The sequence below is a fragment of the Artemia sp. Qi Xiang Cuo genome, chromosome 18 (genome assembly GCF_049724085.1).
Source record: "Artemia sp. Qi Xiang Cuo chromosome 18, ASM4972408v1, whole genome shotgun sequence".
NCBI lineage: Eukaryota > Metazoa > Arthropoda > Branchiopoda > Anostraca > Artemiidae > Artemia > Artemia sp. Qi Xiang Cuo.
The window spans coordinates 32,832,668-32,859,465 of NC_142811.1; the positions used below are offsets into that span (position 1 = coordinate 32,832,668).

At 37.0% G+C, this 26,798-nt stretch overlaps 1 protein-coding gene across 1 annotated transcript in view; it reads left to right on the forward strand.

The window, feature by feature from the left end:
• The window catches only part of LOC148941418 (frequenin-1-like), a 229,205-nt gene that overhangs the window by 167,045 nt on the left and 35,362 nt on the right, over positions 1-26,798 (forward strand). The window contains exon 5 of the mRNA XM_089104684.1: positions 5,847-5,925. Within this exon, the coding sequence (XP_088960810.1) occupies positions 5,847-5,925 (79 nt within the window). The remainder of the gene's footprint in view (positions 1-5,846; positions 5,926-26,798) is intronic.

The window sequence follows — 26,798 nt, forward strand, 5'->3', positions numbered from 1 at the left end:
TTTTTGATGTTTAGCAGGGGGGATGTAAAGTGAACTAAGTTAGAGATAGGAAAATTTTGCTTAGGTTTTGACCACCTTGAAAATATTCTTCAGAAAAATAGTTATTCTTTCCTAACTGTCGAGGTTGTTCACCTTCAAAAATCGTGCAGACCATTTTCTGTAGCATGGATTTCTCAGCATTATTTGAAAAACTATTAGAAATTAAATGAAAAAATTAGTTTCTTCGGAAAGTAAGGAGCGACATTAAAGCTTAAAACAATCAGGAATTATTCCATATATGAGGGGCCTACCCCCCCTCCCCTAAAAAAGATCACTGCAGTGTTGCTTCTACATTCAGTTTAAACTAAAACGGGCAAAGATTAATTTAAAAAAAAAAAAAATTCCTGAGGGAAGTAAAGAGCTAAGTTGAAACTTAAAACGAACAAAAACTATTGCTTCACAGTCTAACTAACATATATCAATAAAACAAAGTACAAATAAAGCAGCTAATTATATTTCCCTGTGTTTGCAGGATTACACAAAACTAGCGCTTTACTGAAAACACAAAACAAGTTAGAAGTTTTGGTACAGTAAAAGCAAAGCGATTAAGGATACTTTTTACTGTGAAAAAATAAAGCATTTTTGGATTATTGCTTTATTCTTTTTTTTTTTGTTTTTTTTGTTTAACTTGATCACTTCAGCACAATGGCTGACTCCAATGATTGGGTCTCATTTTTGGTTCTGAAAAGGGCATTTAATCATTAGTTCGTAGACAAGTCCGAAGTGCAGCCATCTTGATGGTACTAGGACATTAAACTAGCTTTATAATTTGTATCGTAGCTTGAAATTCTCCTTTGTATAGAGAGAAATACCTGGATTTCCAGAATTCATAATATGTCTTATTTGACCTTCATTTCGAGTAATACTAAAGCGTATTTCTTACAATATAAAATTATATATTACATGCTATTGGTACTTTAGCTGGTGATATTAAAATTAGAAAAATTTCTCACGGGCCGAAAATTTTCTGGGGGTAAATGCTCTCGGGAAACTTCACATGGGGGGAATTTTCAGGTAAATTTTCCACGGAGGGGTTGGAATTGTTTGGGGGTATTTTTCCGTGAGGGGGGAAGGGTTCCGAGGGAAGAATTTACCATGAGGGAATTTTTGGCGGTGGAAACTTTCCTTCAGGGGTGGGGAATGGGGAGGAAGGAATTTCAGGTGACATTTTCGAAGGAGGGAGATTTCTACCATGACTTGATAACTTGATAAATGATTAGAAAGTAAATAAAAAAAAATCGAATGAAAGCAGGCTAAGGAGAATTTCCAGACAAAAGTGTCCGCAGGAAATTTTCCTGGGGAATTTTCAGCGAAAATGGAATTGTCAGGGGAGCATTTTTAAAGGAATTTTACGGGAAGAAAAATTTTCCATGGAGGGGAGTGGATTTTCCGGCATTATTTGAAAACAATCAGAAATTAAACTTCAAAAAAGTTTCTTCCACTGAAAGTAAGGAGCAAAACCAAAACTTCAAAAAACCTAAATTAATCAGGAAATGAGGGAGTTACCCCCTCCTCAATACCTTGGTATTTACGCCGAAGTTTCACTATTTGTCCCAGTTCTATCAAAACGACTCCTGAAACACAGGCATCCTTTGAATAGAATAAGAGGTTTTTTTTAATACTTAAAAAAAGGCAGCCAGAAGACCGAGGTGTGAAGATCGAAGTTTTATTGTTGCTTCTTACTTTCAGCTGAAAAAACGTGTTTTTTATGTATCTTATACAAAGTTAAACCAAAACTTGATTCCAAACACACTAACAAACAACACAATTAATGGTTTTAACTAAATCAACTTCCCATTCCTTTCATACAGTTCATTATGACCTCAAACTTGTTGGAATAAAAGCTATCAAAACATTCTTATAATAAAATGTAAGGCAAAACATGCTGTTAAGGTTATGCGGTACCCAAAACTTATTTCTCGAATTTCAATCTTTCTCTCTTGTCTGTGAATTGGTCAAAGTACATAGCTTCAATTATTGGCCTCTCCAGGGGACATAGTTATTAAGATTAATCAAGAATTTTCGGTTTGACTAGTAAGAAAAGTTGACATTTCAAATAAATCAGTTAAAGCAGGTTTGTCTGAACGAATGCATTGAACCTTGACAGAAAAAAAAAGTAAAAGAGGTGGAATTTTGATTGAACTGGGAATTTTATCAACTGACGAAAATTTCATAAGCAGGGAGAATCTTCCAAGGGGTAACCGTCTCGGGAGGGAATCAGGGGGGGGGGCATTAGCGAGAGGCTGTATATGCACAAACAACTAACAAAAATCAATGAAAGTTGAATTTAAAAGTGTTCTCTTTTGGTTGCGGACCGGGAAATTATCTGGATGCTATAAATACACAAGCAAATTGAAAATTGTCGTTGAAAATCAAATTCGAAAACGCATTTTTTCATTGGGTTTACCAATGAAAAAATTGGTAATTGGTAATTGTCCTATGATTTTTAATTACGTTTAAAAATTAGACTGGGGGATAAGCTGGGACACCATAAATACATAAACAGCTAAAATGCATGGTAACTTTGAAGAAAACCCTACCCGGATCTAATCCTAACCTCAATAGACAAGTTTTCATGACAAGGACCGTTAAGAAACGTATATTTAGGCACAGTATAGATTAATTGCATACATAAGTATAAATTAGTTCGGCTAGAAACTAACCTAGCTAGCCTAACCTGAATATGTGAGTTTTTTTTTGTCCATCAACTCGCTCAGGAATGATTCACAAATTGCCGTATTACTTGGCACTCTTCCGTCCACAATTTCAGGTAACAAAGGTTCCATATAAAATTGATGGTGCTTCGGAAACATTTTCCGTTGCAAGAAACTTTTGTCGCGGTTGATTTTTGCGACATGGGTTTCTCCTTTGCCGAAGTGAACAACGAAAAATCCTAGGTCGAGGTTGCAAAACTCCAGCTGTATCTGAACTTGATAAAAATGATCATGGTTCCCCTTTAAATGGACGCCGTTTTTATTATCGTGCAAAACGCCTTTATTTCTCTTAAGCCTTTATTTTTCTTCTTTGGATTCGGCCAGGACACTCATTCTAAAATGTAGAATACTTTTGAGAAATATGCGGGAGGGGAAGGGATTTACACTAGCCAGATACTATGAATATATAAAAAACTAAATTAATAAGAATTTTTGGGTAATTTTGAATAACAACCTTACCAGGGTCTTAACCTAACCTAAATTGAAAAAGTTAAAATTTTTGCAGTATATAAAAACTAATACCAGAATATACTTTCTTTGAAACAATGCATGCGGTTTTATTTATCCCTCGACTTGGCTAGAAATGGCTCACAGATTCCCATATTACGTGGTATCCATCCAAAAATTGGTTGGCAGCCTCTCGCTTTTTCAGTTTTCTGCTTGAGAATTCAAATACTGGATTGTAGCCTAAGTAAAATTGTGGACAATGTTAGATTTTTTTTTATTCAAAATTTTTAATATACAGTAGTTTTTTTGAATAAATTCCTTATAATAATTTTACTAAAGAAATTTGGGTGGACCAAGACGGGTATTATTGTTCATGTGGATGGAAGTTCTGCTTGACTCTGTCTTCTACGTGGCTGAAGCCGTCACGACCTCCACAGTAGTGTTTTCTGATGTTTAAACAAATTTTATGCGTCGACTGAAATATATTTAAACATTTTGTATAGTAAAAGAGGAAAATTACCATTAAAAATTGGTGAGAACAAAGCTTCTGGCAGTATTTGTTACCTACCATCCCCAACAATTTCCTCGCAAGACTCATGATACCCTGCCTCGCATTTTCCCCCTCTGTGTCGGTAGAAACTTGAACACAATATCTATACAGGTCCAGTAATTATGCTTTTGGGAATACCCCCTCCCACAGACCTCAAGACAAGGACTGTAAGCTAGGCAATTCGTTCATTGATTACACATAGTAAATGTTATTGAGAAAGGTATGCATGTTTGACCTTTACTTTCCAAAAAGACGAAGGATATTCAGGTGAGCCTTTCAGAGAATGTTGAGAAGAGCGTTGGACTAAATCAATACACGTTATTTGCATACGGGTTGTCAAAAGCCTGTAGTTCTGGAATTTCTGAGAATATTAATTTGGAACTTTCAGGAAATGATAAGCGATATGAACGACTGATTAAAATTTTTACTAAATAATCAAAGCTTGTCAAAAATTTTACTTACAATCCAATATCTGAATTCTCAAGCAGAAAACTGACAAATCGGGAAGCTACCAACCAATTTAGAAGTATTGGTACAGACACTGAAATGTAATTACCTTTTCTCGGCTAACCTGTCAATCAGGGTGGGTTACAGCACAGGAACTCAAAAAAGTGGAAAAATCAATCAAATGATAATTCCTGTGAACTGATTTTTAGCGTTTTTCGAGCAGGTAGGCTAAGATATTTTTAGGGACTAAAGTTTCTGAACTTAAATTGGAAAATTCTGCTCCGAAAAAAAAAATTACACTTCCTGATGACGTAAGTCTGATAATAACTGAATGTCTCTATATTAGGCCCAAACTGAAAAAAATTAAATGTTTTTTCTAAGATATCTTGGAAATTCGGTATTGGCTTTAGTTTTCTCTTGTTTATTCAAATCAATTATCCAAGTTCCACAAGTTATATCAAGGCCGCCAACATAATTATAAATAGTTTGGCCACACAAACTAAAAACGTTTATAATGGATGAGATAGGGCAATTCTTTTTAGCATCGATGGGCCTTAAATTAGATTGTTAATTAAGAGCTACTAATTTAGATGCTTGAGTATTTACCTATTAATCTGAAGGGTGGAGGTTCCATTCTTAGACCAGTAAATTTTGCATAAACTTGTTGAGTTTGTGGAAAAATGAAAACAAAGAAGAATAAACAGACTCCAATCTTGAAAGAATTGGCAATTATTTTTTCACCATCCTAAAAAAAATGCAGGTGCAATACCAATGTCTCTAGAAGCTTCAGATTTCAGGTTTTTCCTTTAGCCCTGTCAGAACCATCTACTACCCGCGTGTTTAGCTATGTGAATCTAACTAGACACTCTTCTAAATGCTAAAGTCGAAACTAAGTTTCAATCTTTGTTGCTCTAAGTAGGAAATTCACCACCATTTAAGAGTGGAAAATATGGCAAAGTGTGCGTTATAAGTAATAAGAATTGCACCTGTTAGAATTGTTTCGATGTGATTTTTTGGAATAGAGGAGTTTCAAATGTTTGCGGTATATTCAATAACAAGTTTAACATATGACTTGTAGACTCTTAGTTAGCCGGATGAAGAAACTCCAACTTTTTGATTTATCAAGCGCTTGTAATCACAAGTTACATCCTATGGGATAAACAAATCTTGCTGAAAAAGTTTCGTTCCAATTCTGCTAGTAAAACGGGCGTATTGCCCGTTTACTAGCGTTTACATAACTTAGAAGTTGGTTATGCTATGTAAATACTTCTTTAATGAATGTGTTTAACTATCCAAATTACGGTTCAGGAAAGTTTTTTTGGAGCTCTATGTACCACTGCATCCAATTTTACTAGGCTTGAAAAATTCCACGTTTGAGATCCTAATTTTGCGAAAAAAAAAATCTTCAAAAGATTAAGTAGTTAGAAATTTAATGGTCTCTCTGTTTATATTTTTCTTCTGGTCTTTTGCTGAAAAACTAATATTAATATATGCAAGAGCCAGACAAAGATGACCCCTTCTGCTACATCTGATAAACCACAATTGAAAATGGCCATTGGCTGTGGTAAAACTATTAACGACTCATTTCATTTGTTAGCTAAGGATTCAAAAACGGCATTAAAAAGTATTTTTCTTTTCTTTTTTTCTAGGACGGATCAATTACTTTCGAGGAATTTATTCGTGCTCTGTCTATCACCTCAAGAGGAAATTTAGACGAGAAATTGAAATGTGAGCCGTTCCCTTAAACCAATTTCAAGGAAGACAGTTTTCTAAAAGTTGTTCTTTCTTATGATCTACTTTGTTTAGAAATCACTTGTTCTCTTGCTTTTCCTTCTTCTTTTCTCGTGAATTGCTTTTCTATCTGTTTACAATTCAAATGGGTTCTAGTTTGGAATCTTAGGTATTCCGGATTCTCTTTGAATAAGGTTAAATGATTAACATTTTTTTAGCCTGAAAGCTATTTTTTAATTTTAGTTTGTTGAGGGAATTGTTTCAATATCTCTCTTTTTGACTTTTCTTATTATTTTTGTATGTTTCTGTTTCAATGCTTTCGTGATCTGTACACAAAATGTTAAAAACTAAAACATACAAGAATTATCATAAATATGACAAGGCTGCGAGGCGACAGCCCTCGCCGCTATGGGGTGCAGTTTATTGGGTGCTTTAATTAAAACTGTTGGGTGGGTATGCGAGCCCGATGCTAAGCTCGTCTAATTCCAAGCGAAAATAAATATAGGATTTTGTTGTAGGTTACATATTGTAGCCTTAAACCTTACGAAATAAAAAAAAAAAACTACAATTACCAACCGGCTATACTGGTTAAACTTTAATTGCCCGAAATTTTTTAACCTTAGCATAAAGAAGATGCGACAAAAAAGTTATTTGATATATATATAATTTTTATCTTTTGATAGTAAGTAAGGTATAAACTGCACACAAGTATAGTCTTGGAACTTATAAATATATAAAAGACTTTTCAATATCATAGACAGAACAACTGTCGCCAAATTTCTGATCTTACGATATTGTTTGTGTAATTCAGGTGAAAATTGTTGATCTATACCAGAAAATGCTGGGATAGCAGAGAAAGGCAGTCTATATAAAGGCAGTATATTATCTGTTTTGCTGTCTAAAACGAGTATTAGATATAACTAAAATGTTTTGATCAGCCTTGTCACAACTTCCTAAGACAGCCGATCTGGATTCTGTACATTCTATGTTTAAGTACTGGATATTTTTATAATTCAGGTAAAATTCCACTTCTGTAATTAAGGATTTGAGTGCAAATGTAAAAGTTTAATCCCGGCCAAAGTAGCTTTTCAACTGGGCCAGCATATCACTGAAAAATGCTTTGTTCTGGGAAGCAATCTCGATTACCTACTTTGCTTGACAGATTCATATCCTAGTTGCCTCTTTTTGTTCCTAAAGTTTACAGAGTTTAAAGGTAAAACTATGAAAAAGTAGACAGCACCAAGGCCATATTGCACACGGATACGTATGCAATATGGGAAATGAAACGATCTATAGTTTAAACCAGAATAAACAAAAGATAGGGCCGTGAAATAAAATATCATAATATTTCACTGATTATTGTATAAAAGAATATTGAGAGGCTGAAAATATATTTCCCTAGCATTTGCTTTTTCTTATTAAATATAAACCCAACTCATCTTCTCTCAGTGAAGACAAATTTTAAATTCAGAATACATTTAATTTTAACTTTAGACGTCACCTACTCTTTTTTCATTAAATAGCAGCCGAACTGGACACACTTCAAGTCACCATATACTACCAAAAACATTTACTTCTTTAAGCAGTTGCTTCTTTAAGCAGTTTGCCCCTATGTGTACTGGCGTTTTGTAAGTTTTCTTAAGGAAACCACTTTTGCGAGTAAACCATTTCCACAAAAGTTTCTTGTTTGAAATTTCCATAAGTAGCGATAATCTATTAAAAACAAAAACTAAAACAAAACAAACAAACAAGCAAAGAACAGACTATCTATTACTCCAAGTTTGGCTTATCCACACTTGGCTTATCCAGTCAAGAGGGTCGAGTTCTGCTACTTAAAGTCCTTAGTCTTTTATTTGTGAGCATGATTTTTTTTTTCTTGTACTAAAATAAGTGTCGTAAAAAGTAAAGGGAGGGCTGACTAATCTTACAATTTTCTAAATTATTAAAAAGTATCTTTCTTGTAAATTTAGATGAAAAAAAGAAAATCCCATGCTTGAGTCAAGAAAACTTAAGAATATGCCCAAAAATTGTTCAGAAATTCAATTTTTAAAGCAACTTGGGGGCTTATTGAAGGGAGGCGAGGGCTACGATGCGGAATGAAATGAATTCTTTCAAGAAATATTAAGGTTTATGTAAAAGCGACTTATAATAGATAGGATAGTCAACATACTACTGTTATGTCAGGAAGAAGGGCCACCTGTACTGGTACTGCTTCTATGAACAGAAATGGAATCTAATTTTAATAATAGCCCTATTGGAAACACTTCCTTTGCATAAATAGAAATTGAAAGCTTCATGGAAAAAGCTTTTACGACAATCAGGGTTTAGTGACTAAATAAAAAGAAAAAGTTTTTTCAACTGAAAGTAAGGAGCAAAATTATAGCTTGAAACGAACATAAAATACACTGTATTTAAGGGGGGCAGCACCTTTCTACACCCTCGCTTTTTACGCTAAAGTTTAATTTTCGATCACAATTCTTTCAGAAAGACTGCTCAAATACAAGGGCTGTTAAATTTGAATGGAAAGCAATTTCAAGAACTTTAAAACTTCTGCTTAAACAGCGAGGGTTGAGGAATGGGTAGCCCCCTCACATACGAAAAAAATTCTGCCCGTTTTAAGCTTTAATGTTGCTCTTTACTTTCAATTGAAAAATCTTAGTTTGTTATTTAATTTTTGACCACTTTCAAATCCTTCTAGGAAATCCCCGTCCCTCACTTCCCGTTTAATTTTTTTCTAGACAATGCTTTCCGGAAACTTTTCTCCCAGCAAAAATTCTCCCGTAGAAAATCCCCTACCAGAAAATCCGAATTTATCCAATAGCCTACACTATATGTGAATAATGAGCAAATTGCGTAACTTAAAGCCCTTTCCCCTTGGACTATGGGGGTCAAGTCGTCCCCAAAGACATAGCTATTAAACCTTTAAACGATGCTGAATCAAACGCTTATCTCACAATTCTGATCAGATGTCTTTGAGGAAAAAAGGGCGTAGGATGGTCTTTTTGGTTACTTAGAAACTGCACTAGAATTTTTTATTTTTCTTTTGCATGAGCCTTCTCTTGATCCCCTAGGACCTTTGGATCGATAATATAACCCCTGGGAAAAGAAATAAATGATAAAAATATTTAAGATCACTTAGGTTTTCGGTAATATCAGTAGAACCATATCATGAGGTCCGACGAGAACACCGTGCTGCTATCTACAATTGAGTCTGACTCTGATCCCACACCATATATGGGCATAGCCTCCCTAGGGGAAATGATTCCCCCTAGGTTACGCAATCAATTTCCGAGAAATTGATGGCGTAACCTAACCTAACCTCAGGAGGTCCGAACCCCACACCATATATGGGCATAGAGTCCCTAGGGAGAACACCTGTGCTGTCAGTCTGACGGGGCACCATATATGGGCATGGAATCCCCAGGGAGAACACCCTTCCGAGAAATTGATTGCGTAACCTAACCTAACCTCATGAGCTCGTGACGGGGCACCATATATGGGCATAGTCTCCTTAGGGGGAAATGGATTTCTGAGAAATTGATTGCGTAATCGAAGGGGAAGTGGATTTCCGAGAAATTGATTGCGTAATCGATTGGGAATTTTATTGATCCGATAACGGGAAACAAATCACGTGTCTCCTTCTAGGCCAATCAGAGGGCTGGTTACATATTAGCGGTGGAGGATTGCAGAGAATATAAGGAAAGGATTTTTGCCATAGTTTTTTTTATTAGTCTGTGAATAGAATTCAAAGGAGTGAGAAGACCAGTTTGACTTTACTCATTTGGATATATATTTTTGTTGATGATGATGACGAGTGGAATGTTTACCCTATTAGAAGTTGGTAGTGGAGTTGATGGCAATAATACAAGAGCACCAAACATTGCAGTGGAAATCATGAGAGGATCACGACTTTGTCTGGAATGGGATGAAGTATATGCAAGATATGTGATATCCTTGAGCAAATTTAAAATGGAGGATCAATTATGTTTCGCTGCAAAAGTTGATATAGCACATGTGAATAGACTTCAATGTGTTTTAAGTGCATTAGTGAAACATATCGAAGACAATAAACTGTATCGCTAATTGTACATGCTAAGTATTATTGTTGTAATTATTCAATAAAATTATTTCGAAATTGAAAATGTTCCCTTTCTTTTCTGGTTAGGTTAGAATGCTAGGGCTAACGAATCATGGTCAGTCTAGAGTCAGCAGTCAGAGTGAAAGGATTGAAAAATGAATAAATTTGAGAAAGAGAGAATTAGATCAAATCCAGTGTTTATGGAAAAACATTTGATTTTGGATGATGATTTTCTTGAGTTATCTCTTCAACGCAGGATATTCTCTCGGGGAAAACTTGACAATATAATGAAAACTGATTCCCCCTCCCCCATTGGACTATTGTATGAAGCTTTGTCGATGTGGCTCAAATGCTTACACTCAATTTATTGATATATTAATTGGAACAAAGCAGAATAATATCGTGGATACGCTTTTTAAAACATTGCCAATGGATTCAATGTAGATGGCTCCCCCACCATTCGAAAGAGGTGACGTCACAGAGTTACTCCTCTCTCATTCCTCCACCTTGAATTTATCCGTCGGCAGGGACGATCAGTTTCGTTTTAGCTGTGAGAGAGTCAAGTGACATCGGAAACCAAAAAAATGTTCTATAAATGTCCACTATGCATGTACACACTTGGTAGTTGGACTCAATGTGAGAATTGTACAATTTTTGATGGCTATAGTGAAAAGTGCAAATTATGTAATCCTTGTAAATTACATAGAGGCTATGCAGTACAAATTAAAGGATGTAATTCTTGTCTTGAAGAGATTTGTGAGTCCCACCCTAGAGGACATCTGTGTTCCAATTGTCACTATGATAAATGTGATCAGTGGGAGAATACTTACCCCGCTATGATTGGAAAGAATCCCAAACGTGATTTTAGTTTATTTCTACGAGATTGGTATCGTCGTGGATTTAAATTATTCTGGGAGGAGGAGCCAGGTCTGCGATTCAACTGTTGGGGTAACAAGACAATTTGGTTTCTACGTTATCGTTGTGACGACACTGTCTATTATGACTATAGACCAAGTGATTTTTATTTGGCAGTTACCGAAGGTGATTCACCATTTGAAAACACTGTATGTGATATTGCTTCAAATAGACAGATTGAAACTCGTGAACTTCATAATATGAATGCAAATAGTATCATTGACTATACAAAGAGATATGACAAGAGTGAAGTTACATTATACTGTAGAAAATGTGACCCTGACTTTGCAGTCAATCAAGATCAATATACAGTGAATCCAAATCATTTACCGGCATTAGTGGTTCACGACAGTTGCCTATACATCGATGAAGAAGAAATCTAAAGTGAATATTTAAAGACATTGTTGTATATATATGCATTTTATTAATAAAAAAATTCACAAAAATTTTTTAAGCACTTTACTCTTAGGGCACGGAAATCAATATTATATAGTTCTGAGAGGATATTTTCCACTAGAAAGTCGTTCAGACGTGGATTGTCACCATAAATGTGGAGAAACTGCTTGTAAGTATAGCCGCGACATCGGAACACATAATATAGTAGTGCATGGAAGCCACAGCTTTTAGTCGTTAGATCCTGCACCCTCTTCCGATTTTGAATAATAGTTTTCCCACTGCTCTCAATATAGTTGCTGATGTGGGGTGTGTAAAATGTATAGGGTAGCCCAAAAGGATCAAAAAATTCAATCGTCTTCATTGTTTGAAAGATGCACAGCCAATGACCCGTCAGCACAGTCGACGGACTGCTATTAACAATAATTAAGCTATTGTTTACGCTTTGAATTTTTCCAAGATAGTCTGAGGGCAGACAATAGGATTTATACTGTGACATGTAGGGATCCATATTAAATACATTGATTATTTGACTGGTGTTCATGGCGCAAAGTCTAGAAGAACAATGCCTTCTGGAGCGATTTCCTAATAGGTTTCATATTGATAGAGGGAGGTCAGGGCACTACTCTCAACCAACGGATCAGTAAAAGTACGCTCTAGATCCACAGTCGTCGTACGTACTATACTCATATCCAGAGTGCCAAACAGATCTAATACAATGATTACATGTGTTTTAGCTAACATTTCTTGGGTTATACCATTTTCAAATAGTTGCGAATCGTGATCTAGGGTTTGCATGGTCAACTCATACAAAGTTCTATAGGATTTATCAAAAGATAGATTGTAAAGTGGGATACCGTTTACTTTGCACACAAGAGATGAAAGTCCAAACATTTCAAATTTTTGTGGGAATCCAGTCCACGATCCTATTGTAATAGCGCTTTTTACAAATGCCAAAGTGAGTTTTGACGGAATTTCGCCATTGATAAAGGATGAATCGGTGAAGGTGCGTGACCCCATGGCAATATGTCGTTGATTGGTGATTTTATGAGGAACAAGTGGTTTAATATAATTTCCACGGGCTCTCAGTTTTTCCACTGCCAAAGCAACAGAACTCATGACTTGTTGTTTGCGTACATGAAGTATTGCGGAGGTGAGGGAGAGAGTCACATCAGGATCGGCAACGAGTTCTTTTCTCAATATGAAATTGGATGGTGCAAGCGTTAGTTTTATATCCACTTTAACATTGGGTGGTAGCCATTGGGGTATATTAAATATTTCATGATATATTTTTCCAACTAGATGTAATTTGCTAGTTGTAGCATTTTTAAGTGCATCTGTAATATCAGTATTAGTAATATATTCATATCCAATGGAGGTGCCTCTCAATTCCTTGTATCCTTGTATGACTTGGGTGTCATCAACATGAATTGCATATAGCTTGTATAATTTGAGAGATTGTTGCTTTTGCTCACCAGCGTGTCATTGATGTAGACACTGATTTGACGAAATAAATTATGTAATATATAATTTTCATTGGATATTCCATCAGCACGAACTGGCAATGTATTATCGGATTTCCGAACTTTGATTTGTAAATCTATAAATGTCGAAGACATGTCCATAAAGTAGTCTTCATTGGAATAAATTTGAAAATGAATTTTATCAGAGAGGGGTTGTTATGGATAAAATTGTTCATAGTATCCATACTTGACACTCACATCAAAATTTTCTGCATTGAATGGATTCAATGATGAGGTGATTGAAGGTTTAGAATCCTAATGCGATAGATAGGACATCTTGAGAGAAGAAATCTAGTTTCGATCTAATAAGTCCCTTCTTGGGGCTTCTTCTTCTTCTACTAGTGCTTACAGTACGTGTTAGCTTTTTCCTTCTTTTCTTTGTCAAGAGTGGTGATGTTTTTCGTTTCTGTCCTGAGTGGAGACTGATGAGCCACAGAGTGTTTATCTACATTTTTAAACCTTTTTCATTTTGCTTCAATTCCTCATCAAGGTTTTATATACTGGACCAAAGATTTTCTGGAGTACTTTTTTTTAAATCCTTGCAGGAGCCCCAATCAAATAGTGAAGAGGATAAAAAATAAATTGCGGCCGGTAAATGATATTTTCTAGCCAGAGGTAGTGAAGAGCGAAACAGCTTAGCAAACCAACTGCCAAGAACATAGCCAGACATTGTAGTACGCCCTTTGTAATAGTCCATTCCATTGCCCTATTGTCTTGGGCCAAGAGTATTAACATAGCAGTCAATATCAGGACAAGTGAATACCACTTTTCTATTATACATCTTGTTGTTGTTGAACAATTGGACGAAAATGGCATGTAATCACAGCCAAATCTTTTGAAATTGCTATTGGATCACCTAATTCAGTTCTTAGTGTTAACTGACAGAGTTCCAAATAGGAAGTGTTTACGGGAATATACTGAAGATGCTTTATATTGTAGTGGTCATTATGTTCTTAATTGGTTTTTCGTTCAAGAACTCGCAGGAGGGGAACATTTGAATTACCAACCCGAGATGTTTCCACAAATGAGGCGTAGAGAAATATACAAGTGTCCGTGGAGAAGGCAGGCGGGTAGTCAGCAAAAATGAAATTAGTGTTTCCGGCACTTTTACCGTTGATTATATTGAGCTTAAAGCCAAGAACATCCTTTAGGTTATCATTGAGAATAATCTTTTCATCGGCAATAGGTGACCTAATATAGATCTTGCCCTCCTCCTTTGAATAGTTGAAATGAAAAGCTCCTTTTTTACGAGCGGAAATTATTTTATTAATAGAACGACATAAATCATTCATACAGGTGAGTTCCTCGTAGGGTAATTCAATATATGGATAATTCATCCAATTGGTCTTTTGAATTTGTTCTTCATCACTTGAGGATGATGGTGGTGGCCAATCATAGGGTCTAATTTTTATTTCATATTTAGGATCTTTTCTCAGGATGTCGTAGGTATTTTTGAGAATACAGTCGACAGGAGCCACTTCATACTTTCCGTTAAATTTGATGGTGGGGGAGAGTTTCGTCTAAAAGTCATTTGTTCTATTCAAGTCATTGTACAGAGGATCAGAAACATTGGACATGAAAGTCACATAGAAATCATTGGGCATTGGTAATATCTTCAGTATTGACCCAAGAATCAAAATCAGAGTTGTATCCTAGCCAGCGAACAAGCAACTGTCTCTTGCCCCTACGAGTACGACTCTTTAATATCTTTTCAATTTGATAAATTTCACTAGTGTTTCTAACTTTTTGTAGTTCATATTCATAAAAACCGCCGAGAATCTCATCATCTTTGGTGTCTCACAGTCGATATGTTGTGAGTTCGGTGTCCAGAATTTTTGACACTTTAAAAAGTTCAGTGCTCCATAAATAATTCCCCTTTTCAAAAATATTGGTGGCTCTATTAATTCGAACAGTATCACCGACATAGAATCTCTTCTTCAAATTTTTTTTTTCTTTTTCACCATTGGAATATTGCTTTAGAAAAGCATCAAATGTATTTTCACTGCAATGAACTTCCCGAGGGCTTGAGTTGGACAATGATCGATGGGGTCGATGGTTATATATTCGCATGATTTTATTTAAATACTGAATAAAAGCAGATGTATTTTTCAGAGTACAATATCTTGAAAATAATAGACGAATCGTTCTTATCAATCTTTCAGCCAATGCAGCCTTTATTGGGCTGTGACTATGATAAAGTGTTGTATTATATTTCGATAGAACCTTTTGCACAAGCGGATTAACAAATTCGCTACCATAATCCGATTGAATCTTTCTATAGTAGTTCTGTTCAAGAATACTTTCAATGGCCTGATCAACTTCAACATCTCTCTTTGACTGTAATGGGATGGCGCAGGCATAGCGACTAAAGACACTGATTGCCACCAGAATATATTTGTAGGATGCATTGTGACGCCGTTGAAATGCATCTAAAGTTAAAGTCAGCATTATATGCAGAGGGAAAAAGGCTTTTGTTTGTCGATATTGTTTGCCACGAAACCTGTGATTTTGATGCAGTGTGTAACTCGGTTCATTGTCTTGATACTCTTTTACTTTTTTTTAATGTGCTGCCAGAAATAACTTTAGAAAGTTTTATGGGGGAACTTAGACATCTCGCTTGACCAATACTTTCATAGACATGTTTCAGAACGTCAACTATTTTGAACACAAAAACGTAGTGTAATGTCCACTCCCCTTTTGCACACTGGAGGGTGAATCAATGCGTCTTCGCCTTTGACTAGCAGTCACAGGTGTTATAAAATCATTGCTGCTGCTGCTGCTAGTATTTTCAAATATTGAATCATCTTCTTTTTTAAATGCTGTTGGTGTTGGTGCTGGTGTTGTTGGAGGACTATATTCTCTTAGTTTCTTTATAATTTGCTTATTGCCAATACGAATTTTGGGAAAGTTTGACGTATTTAAAAAGGTGTATAGATTATTGTCAAATGATAAAAGTCCTTTACAATTCGTCACAATATCACAAATTAAATCAACTAGATTATACCTTTTTCCCTGAATTATAATTTGTTTCCTTGTGCTGTCGACTTGAACTTGATGATCATCATCATCACCACCAGTTTCCAACATGAGATATGATAATACTCTTTTAATCTGTTCTCGATAGGTCACTGGCAATAGGTTTCCAATTTTCGATACAATTGAATTCAATTCCTTCTCCTTTGATTGCACAGAATCCTGAGGAGATGTTTCCCGTTTGGAGGGATCAGTGACGGTGACAGCGGTGGGTCTCTCCCGATAAGGTCTATGTTTGTCCACACGTCGCAATGCATCTTGAAGTAAACGCAGTTTTTTGTCATCGGCAATATTCTCATCATTAATGAATTTGCTTAGATTGTCTTCAAAATGTTCGACGGGCGAGAGGACAAGTTCAAATGGTGTCAATTTATAGGGTTTAGCCATTCTCTAGAGAAAACTGTTTACAAGTCCCGCAATTATTGGCAGTAAAAGTGTGAAAAAGCTACCGCCCGCTTGAAGGAGACGTTTTCTTTTAATTATTTTTCCCTTGTTTTTAAAAGCCAAGGCGCGTACAGTGGAACGATGTTAATTTGTCTGTTGTCTAACACCTTCTGGCAGTTGAACATTGCCCTCGGTTAAATTTAAATAAAGTTCAGATATTAGATTAATGAAATCATTGTCAACACCATTTTTGAGTATAGCCTTCCTGAGTGGAGGTTTTGAAGTGCCTAAAACGGAAAATAAATGCCGTTGTTCATGTAGTTTCTTCAGTATCATAATGCCAACTAATAGCCTTTTCTACTGTTAACCGGATGATATACTGTAATTTCTTTGTTGAAAATATCGGTGACTACACGTAGATCTTCGGGCGTGCTCTCATTAAGATCAGCAAAATGTAACCGTAGGGCTTATTAGTCACCTGAGTGTACGCTGACAGCAGAAATTTAGGGGCGCCGGGGTATATTTGCTTATTGAGAGTTATTAGCGAGCTGGAATCACTAACAACTCGATAGATAATATAGATGGTGCAACTTAATTCAAGGGTTTGCATGCATTTGTTCTGATGAAACAGATTGTGTAGAACTAGGGTTATGGAAATATGTTCATGATGAGAGCGAACGGTGAACAGCTGTAACATTTCCTGTGAGAACTGTTCAATAGATTCAGCCAAATCATCAATAATCAGCCACGAGTTCGGTTCAATACTATGGAAAACATCAAGTCCTCGTATGAATTGTATTGGTATGGTTGTGGCAATAGCTTTTATTTGATGGTAGGACTCTTGCCAAATACTATAGCAATAATAAATTTTATTTGGTTTTTCCACAAATATTTTCTTACAATTTTGAATTATTTTAGCTAAAAGTGTTGTTTTGCCGGACATTGATGGACCACACAGAAACGATCTGAAGGGTGTTTTAAATTGATACATGCTGCTGCTGCTGTTGACAACAGTCGGACTACAACTAACTGTAAATCATACGTGTCCAGTGAATAAGTAGTAGTAGTAGTAATAATTTTCACATAGATCTATCTAGTACGTTCACAAGAACAACAAAAACAATATTTCATGGTCATTTATTCAATATGAAAACACTATTTGTTCAACATGAACATCAACATAAGAATAACACTTGTTCAACAAGAACAACATAAACAATATTTCATGGTCATTTATTCGACATAAGAACTCTATTTGTTCAACATGAACAACGATAAAAATGACACTTTATGTACAACATTTATTAAAAAAAAAACACTTTTGTTCAAACATAAACATGAACAGCAAGAACAACAACAACACTTATTATCTTAAAACAAAACACTTTTTGTCCAGCATCACTTTTTGTTCATTAGCACACACATTGTATCGCCATTGTCGCGGATAGAACAGTACTGTTTCTGTACAACACATGAAAAAAACAAAAACAAAAAACACTTGGAACATGAACTTTAAAAAAAAATTAGCACAGTTGAACATTATGAATTTAAAATGGGGTTCCCCCCACCCCCCCCCACCCCCGGGGACCGCAGGGCCGAAGGCCGGCCGCGGGTGGGACCCCCCCCCCAGGAGCCGCGGGGCCGGCCGTGGGCGGGACCCCCCCCCCCCCCGGGCCGTAGTGGAAAAAACTGTATACAATAGTTGTCGTCACTACAGGTTAGGTTGGGTTGGGTTAGTGGTTGGGTTTAGGTTAGGTTGGGTTAGGGTGAGGTTGGGTTAGGTTAGTTAATTTATGAAAGGTTAGTGGTTAGTGGTTGAGTTAGTGGTTAGGTTAATTTATCCAGACCAAGTTGATTGCGATAGTCTATGCATTCAACTCGGTCTGAAATACGGTAGTGGCCATGTGGCAGTACACTTACACCAATCTCGAGCACATAGACTTTGTAAGATATACACGACATTGCATTCTTTTCCACTCTTACAGTATAATTTCTATACTATAGAGAGCGAATTGCAAGCACTTGCGCTCTCGGCACAAGGCTACTTTTTACACAGTCTCTGTACACGCTCATGTTGAAATTGCTCTTTACAAAATGTGTAGGCACCCCTTTACACGCCTGCTTTACATCCCCATTATGTGTTTCTGCGCAATAAACTTTAGGACCCGGGAACACCCCCCAGGATATCAAATCGCTCCCCGTCTCTGATTTTAACATTAGTAGTTGGTTGGGGGCTTGACGTTTCACCAACTCGGGGTAGAGGGACATATTCCAGTTGGTGAAATCCATCCGCGAGTGGATATGTTCCCCATTTTCTAAATCTCCCAATAAATCCTTGGTTTTTACCTTTAACAGCAGATAATCTGTATCCCCATAATAAACTTGAACCTCACCCTCCCTTGGCCATTGCAATTTGCACCCATTGTAAAAAAAAGAAAACAGAAGCTTTTTGGAAATTTCCAGCACTGAACTACCTCCCGCTATATTCTTGTTAAGCACAACATTTCTCTTTTTCCTGTGTAGAAGAACCATGCCAGCCTCAATGCTCGTGAACGTTATAAAATTAGGGTCGGCAATAATCCGTGCACACTCTTGGGGGCAGGTTACGACATCGCAACGAGATCTGTTGCGCTTTCACACATTTTGCCAAACACTGAATTTAGAATGAGTTTGTACATTTCCTTCTCTACTTTACTGTTTGCCCGAGAGCGTTTATCAACAAAAGTGTCGATAAACGTCTTTAAGTATGGTTTCTGATTAAATTGCAGGACCCTATGTATTTTGGTGATCTTGAAACCATTGTTCACCATCCAGTGTAAAAGCACATGGTGAACATCGATATTCTCCTTAGGGTCCAAATCTGCAATCAGTTTTTGCTTAGAGGGGGTCCAGTGCTTCCCCATATCCTCTACCAATGATCGATTGTAGGGGCTCAGTGAGTCCCTGCTCACTGGTCGATTGATACAGGTAAAAACAAAATCTCTGACTGAATCATGAAGCGCCAGTGGAATTTGCCCGTCAATTACAAAGAATCATCCTTGTGGCCCATTGTCCTCGACGGTGGTAATATCGGGGAACTCACAAGGATTCTCAAGCTATTGATAGTTACCGAACGGCAAAGAGTAGTGAGACATTGCCGAGGGGTACAATGAGTTCATGTCCAAGAACACTGCATTTGACTTTGCACCGGTGTTTTGACCGCTTGGATCGGTTGACAAGACGCGATCCCCATGAAAAACATACCCTCCCCTCATTGATCTTTCTACAAAAAGGTGTTGATCCACGTCGGTGATTAGACCTATTTCCTCCCTACTACTTTTTAAAATCAAGTCCATCACTAAATGCGGCGTGGAAAAATAATAACCTGTATCTAGTCCAACCTCTGTATGGATTTTGTTTGTGTCCTTATAGACTATACCCAATAGAATTATATCTTCACTTGTCAAGTAAAGTCAACAATAATTCCACCCAGTTTTATACTTTTTGTTCGCCCATACCTTCTTGGCAAACTCATATTCCTCGTATTTGCATTCACTGTTGGTGAGTGAATTATAGAAAGCTTTAATTGGAGGTAGTTTCACCTCGCTTAAGCGAGCGCCAGAGCAGTAATAGTCTTATGCATATACACCTTTACAGATCAATAGGTCATACATTTAACTTTCGGGAAAGTGCTGTTTAAGCAAAGGAAAACTATTAAAATTGTCGCTTTTCTGCACTTGACTCAATGCCTTGGAAAAAAACAAAAGGAATCTAAAAACCTGATTTTATTCCAGCACGTATGCCCATTATTTACTACCTACTATTTCAGCTCGAGAAGCAACAATTTCTCGGCCGATTTGGGAATGATGCTATAGGTAAATGAATTATTTACCCATGGACTATCTACTCCCCCTCCCTCCCTGTGCATACGTGCCAGTGTCGGTAAAATAAATTTTAAATCATAATTTGCATTTTGAATAAAAACTGGGATAAAAAACTGTTGGTTACATGATTGATTCGCTACCCCTCTAAAACTACTACCTCCAGAGGATATTTCCTGCCACAAGTGATTATGGTCTCTGACTTTCCCCTTACCTCCTCTTTTTCCTTTAGTCCCTTTCCCCTTATCCCTCTCTTCAAACTCCCCCTTACAAACCCAACATATTTTTTGATTTTTAATCGCGAGACGATCCTCTGCAGACAACACCATAGGGTAATGCGTATTTCTCAAACGAGAAATAGCGCCATTAGCGGTGCCAATTAATTTAGTCAGTGCCTTGACCATGAACTCTCCCTCATCCAGTGTTTCTACTATTTCTAACAACTACATTGTGTTAGAACTGTCTCTTTGGGCGTGTGCATAGGACACTGCAATAGTTTAATGTTCTTTGATTCGGGTTGGAAGTCGAGGATCGTTCACTTCACCAGCCTTGCCTCACAGTCCAACAAGATTTTGTTGTTCTGGAGGAGGGTGTTTTGAAATTTTTTGAAACGTAAAATGGCCCTATCCCCCGAAACCGTTTCCACTGACTGGTAGCCATGCATTCTACAGTGCTTCATATGATTTTACAACTTTAATTCTGTCCAAAATCGAGACAGGCATGTCGGACAGTAGAAACGTACCCCCTAGTCATACCCTCCTCTAGAGCAATACTAACTTATGTGCTTGGATTAAAATTGCATATTTAATGGGCTTGGCCACTAGATGGTGCTGTTTAGAAAAGCAACTCCCAGCATTTGACAAATTTCATTAACAGAACCCTTACTCGGAAAACCACTCCCTTCTTTTCAGAACAAACCCCATCTTCAAATTCAGTTTCATACTGAACCACAGTAACGCCAATATTTAAATGACCATTGGCCCTTTCAAAAATATCAATGGACCTAAGCGTTACTGGGTATTTTCCCTCTAAACAAGTGAAATCTGCAATGGGAAAATTCGACCCCACCCCTCCTTCCCATGTACAGCCCAGTGATCTAAATTCGTCTTGGTAGCGTCATATGCTAGAGGCTGAAATGCTGATATGAGGAAAGCGTACTTGAAACATTTTTGACGTGTTTCAAAACAGATCCGCTGGACACATTGACAACCTACTAAATCTGAATTATATTTTAAAACTATTGACCCCTCAGACCCTGCCCCCCCCCCCCTCTTAAAATAAAATCTTTCTTAAATTTACAAATATTAACACTTAAATTTTCAACATAAAGAACTACAGAGCCGCTCCCATTTTCATTATAATTCTCGAGATGCGCAATAATATGACCTATCCACTCGGAAAAAGCACCCTCAAAATTCTCTAAATTTGGATAAATCACACGCATCTCGGAGTGTACATAATGGTGGTAAACTTTACTTTTTCCCTCATTTAAATAAAACACCTTTAAAACAATTGAAACCTTAAATGAATCCCTACCACCCCAAATTTGAATTTGGCTCTCCAGCAGTGCTCAAATTCTATCTAAATAGTCAGTCACAATTTCTACGGGGTCAAACACAAAATTACCACACAAAAGCGAATTAAATGGGTTCCCAAAGGTTGCAGTGTAGACAACTATTGTATTTAAAATTGTGTTTGATAGCTGAAATTCGGGAAATGGTGTCAATTGGATATTACCCCCCTCCCCCACCCCTTCTTCTTGTATATTATCAACACCCCTCCCCCACATTGTTCAATAATAGGGCTATGGGAAGCCACTTCATTCAATTGAAGTGGAACTATGTTATCGGAGGCTAGAGGAGGAGGGTTCCCTGTTAATTCCCGAGTAAAATCGTCTAAAAGCTGCAAGGTGTTTGGACTCAGCAAAGGTAAGTCCCCCTGCTCAACTGTGCTAATATCAACATTTAAAAGAAAATCACTTAAAAAATCATCAATATTGACATGAATTTCGTTAACAATACCATTCCAAGTTGAATTGTTTGAGGGCTCCATAGGCACGTCCTCTCCTTCTCCAACTGACGAGCAGGGGGGAGATGGTGAGTATGGAACCAGGACAACCTATAAATGAAAAATAGCTTATTTTCAAAGTGTCTAAATCACCCTATTTTGAAAAAATTGGATTATTATTGCTTAAAAACACGCTTAGTAGTAGCATTTACTTCTCTCTCTACTCTACTCTATATATATATTCTGAAAGTTCCACCTTAGCGAAAATCTAAAGGATGACATAGAAGGTTTTGATTTTGTTCAAACAATCCCCTCAATTTCCACTATTGAATGCCCCCCTCCGACCCAGCCCCGGGCCAGCGGGCCCCGCAGCGCTTCCCGTGGCGGCCGCCCTCTCCCCTGTATACGATTATTGACCTGATTTAAAAAGGGGGGAACAATTTTTCTTTTAATATCTTTGACAGGCTTTGACTGAATGACCGACTGATGAAATCAGTCGAGTGTTGGAAGACCGAATCATTAAAACTATAAGATTCAATTGCGAAAAATAGGATTCTGCTTTGACTTAAAAGAATCTAGTCAATCTATGATCAGTAATTGACAACACTATAAATTAACTAAAAATATTATTATGAGATACCAACAGTTTATGGATACAGTGGGCCAGAGAAAATAGGAAAGATTAGAAAAAAGAGTGGTTTTCTTTGAAAACCAAAAAAAAACAAAAAAAAACATCACATTCTGATATCTCTGAGGCAAGGGAGGTGAGCAGAGAAATTTAAAACAATGGTTGGGTCGGAGGGTTAATATTTTAATGTCTCAGAGACACACACATACTTTTACAGCGCGATGAAAAATGGGTTTGTTGTTGTTTTTCGCATATTTCTATAAGTTAGGCAAAAAAAAATGCTCACATTTTTATATCCCGTCTGCAGTTTTGTGTCTGAAACCGCAGGTGAAGCATGCTGGAAGGAAACCTCCTGACCTTGTGTAGGTGGCGCAACGATGTCATGGGCTTGAGGGGTTGGAGCACTGGGGCTTGCCATCATGTGTGCAGCCGTCCAATCTCTTTTCAGTTTTCTGACAGCGACATCAGGCTGAGCGACAGCTCGATGGTCAGGGGCTCGCGTTGAGGATGTAGCTTGCGCAGGCAGCGTTGGTCTTGAATAGCCAACCTCCCTTGCCCTCTTAGGTGGAGGGGGGCAATACATTCTTCATAATTTTGCTTAAAAGAAGAGAAAAAAAGTTAGTATCGAAATAATTTTCCCCCTTTTTCACAGAATAAAAAATTAGTACCCCCTATCCATCAATTTGTCTAGAAGGCATTTATCACAAAGAAGTCCCCCTCCTAAGCATTTTCAGTAAAGCAAAAGGTGAAATTTGCCAGATATGCCCCTATTTTTACCATTTGGAAATTTTTTTTTGTTTTAAATGTTTCCCGTCTCTAGGCTTTAAAATAGAAAAAAAAATTGTTAACCCAGCAGCTTATAGGCCTAAATTTACGATCTTTGATGTAAATGGTATTCAATTTACACATAATAAAGCTATCTTTTTCTTAGAAACCCCCGGCCCTCATACTGCCTAACGCGAAGAAACAGTTTTGTTTTTTCACTTTACAATTATGGCGATAGAATTGAGGCATGACCCCTTCCCCCTTTTTACATAATGTCCTAAAAAATACTGTTAGACCATAATTTTGGAAATAACTTGTTTCACTCTTACGTAGAATATAGAATTCCAATGTCCTAAATATCTATATTAATTTTGCAGACAATTTGTTCTCAGTTATTTCAGACACCACAGAATTACGCAAAGCATTGAAACCTAGATTGGATAAACTGCTAACGTAAACAAACAGGAAGTGCTTTAAAAAGGGTGACAACTAATTATAACCTTGCGGGAAGCTTATGTCAAACCAGAGTGGCTTAATGCCTAAGAGTTGACGGATGGTGTCTGTCGATTTTAGCTAGAAATATAGAAAGCCTGAATTTTATCGAAAAAAGGGAATTTTTTCTATTGCAAGAATTAAAGTCATATACATAGGAGGGGTTTTGAGGGGGGGGGGGGTTAGGTTTAGGTGGTAAAATGAACATATTTTACATTTTCTAGTGAGTATAAAGATAGCATAGTGGATTTTGTATTAGAGTGGGAGGGGGGATTTATCTAAATATACTGGAGGGTGACCAAGGAAAATAATTTTATTTTGAAAATAAAAAATGAAAATGTACTAAAACAGAACTCACATTGTAAATGGATGTTGCCAAGGCTTCTAACTCATCAATAATATTCTTTGCTATATCCATTGTGTCACAGTACTTTCTGATAATTTAATCACAATGCATGTCCGTTATATATGAAATCTCAAGGGCAAATTGTGATGTAATGGGGGAAACCATATGTAAGCAACCCTCTGATTGGCTTAGAATGAGATGTAATCTACTCTCTGATTGGCCTAGAAGGAGACACGTGATTTGTTTCCCATTCCTGGATCACAACATTCCCAATCGATTACGCAATCAATTTCTCAGAAATTCACTTCCCCTTCGATTACGCAATCAATTTCTCAGAAATCCATTTCCCCTAGGGAGTCTATGTTCATATATGGTGCCCCGTCACGAGCCCATGAGGCTAGGTTAGGTTACGCAATCAATTTCTCGGAAACGTGTTCTCCCTGGGGATTCCATGCCCATATATGGTGCCCCGTCGGACTGACAGCACTGGTGTTCTCCCTAGGGACTCTATGCCCATATATGGTGTGGGGTTCGGACCTCCTGAGGTTAGATTAGGTTACGCAATCAATTTCTCAGAAATCCATTTCCCCTAGGGAGTCTATGCCCATATATGGTGTGGGATCAGAGTCAGACTCAATTGTAGATGGCAGCACGGTGTTCTCGTCGGACCTCATGATAGGGTTCTACTGGTGTCAAGTTTCCCCCATAAGAAAATAAGGAAAGTTTTCTCAGGATCGTAACTTTTGACAAGTAACATTATAATTTTATATATTTGAAATCAGCATAAAAAGTTAATTCTTTTGTTGTATCAAGTGTTATGAATAGTATCAATGTAATCAATAGGTGAATTGTTATCAATATCGATTTTTTAGAGTTTCGATTCTTATTTGACCGAGTTGCTCCTTATTTACAGTGCGCTACCATGAACTGTTTAAAATGGGACAAAAGATGAATGTGGCAAAAGACAAAATGACTATGGTGCTCATTATACGGCAAAGTATTATACGGCAGTAGTAATTAACATTGGTATCACAGAAGAAGCTTTTCAACGCAATTTCTTACTACAAGGACAACAGTAGTATTGGTACAATATAAGGTAGCGGGGTGTCTCCCCATATAGCTATAACGATAAGTAGCGGGGTGTCCCCCATATAGCTATAACGATAAGTAGCGGGGTGTCTCCCCATGTAGCTGCTATAATATAAGGTAGCAGGGTGTCCTCCCATATAGCTATAATAATAAGTAGCGGGGTGTCTCCCCATATAGCTATAACGATAAGTAGTGGGATGTCTCCCCATATAGCTATAACGATAAGTAGCGGGGTGTTTCCCCATATAGCTATAACGATAAGTAGTGGGCAGTCCCTCCATATAGCTATAATGCTTCCGAGCAGAGAGGTAGCCAATGTAGCTATAATATATTCGAGCAGAGTGTCCCACCATATAGCTATAATATTTAAAAGCAGGGTGTCCCACCATATAGCTTTAATATTTACAAGCAGAGTGTCTCACCATATGTGGATAAAAAAAGCCCGATACCGAGTTAGTATCTCAGTCAATAAGTTGAATTTGATTAGCTTAAATTATTTCAAATTGGAAAAATAAACGTTCAAATACTGTGAAAATGAGTAGTTTCACGCTAATACACCTCGAAGGAGCCGACAGTGATATTGTGAAGACAAGGGCCCCCAATGTAGCAGTTGAAATTGGAAAGGATTCTCGACTAACATTTGAGTGGGATGCGATGTTTGGCAGACACGTTATATCATTGAGTAAATTTAAGTCAGATGAACAATTATGCTTTGCTGCAAAAGTGAATATAATATATTTGTCACAACTACAGCAGGGATTGAATGCTATTAGGAAGCACATTGAGGAAAATAGATTGACTCGCCAAACGCAAAGAGAGTGAAAATATATTCTTTTATTACATTTCTGTCAATAAAAATGTTTTTTGTATAATGTTTTTTTTTATTAGACACTCTAGATGATCATTTACTTCACTCTCTCTCTCTCTATGGTGGGTGGTGGTGGTGGTAGTGGTGTCCAATAGGTATTGAGATTATGCACAAAGTAGAAACTTCCAATTGTTAATTTAGTCTATAGTTGGTAGTGGGAGTATCAAGAATGATTGGATTAGACAAACAGAGGATCTTACGGAATCTAATCAAATTGTAAAAATTCTTATTGTTAGATAATGACTTTTTTGGAATTATCTCTTCAACGGAAAATATTTTCTCTAGAAATACTTAACTGTATAATGGGATCTGATTCTCCATCCTTGGATTATTGTATGAAGCTTATACACTGCAAATCACATGCATTTACTCAATTTATTGATATATTAATTGAAACGAAGCAAAATGACATCGTGATTCTGCTTTTAACCACTACCTAGAAATTCATTCTTTAAAACAGTAGGAAACAAGTTTCTGTGACGATGTTCG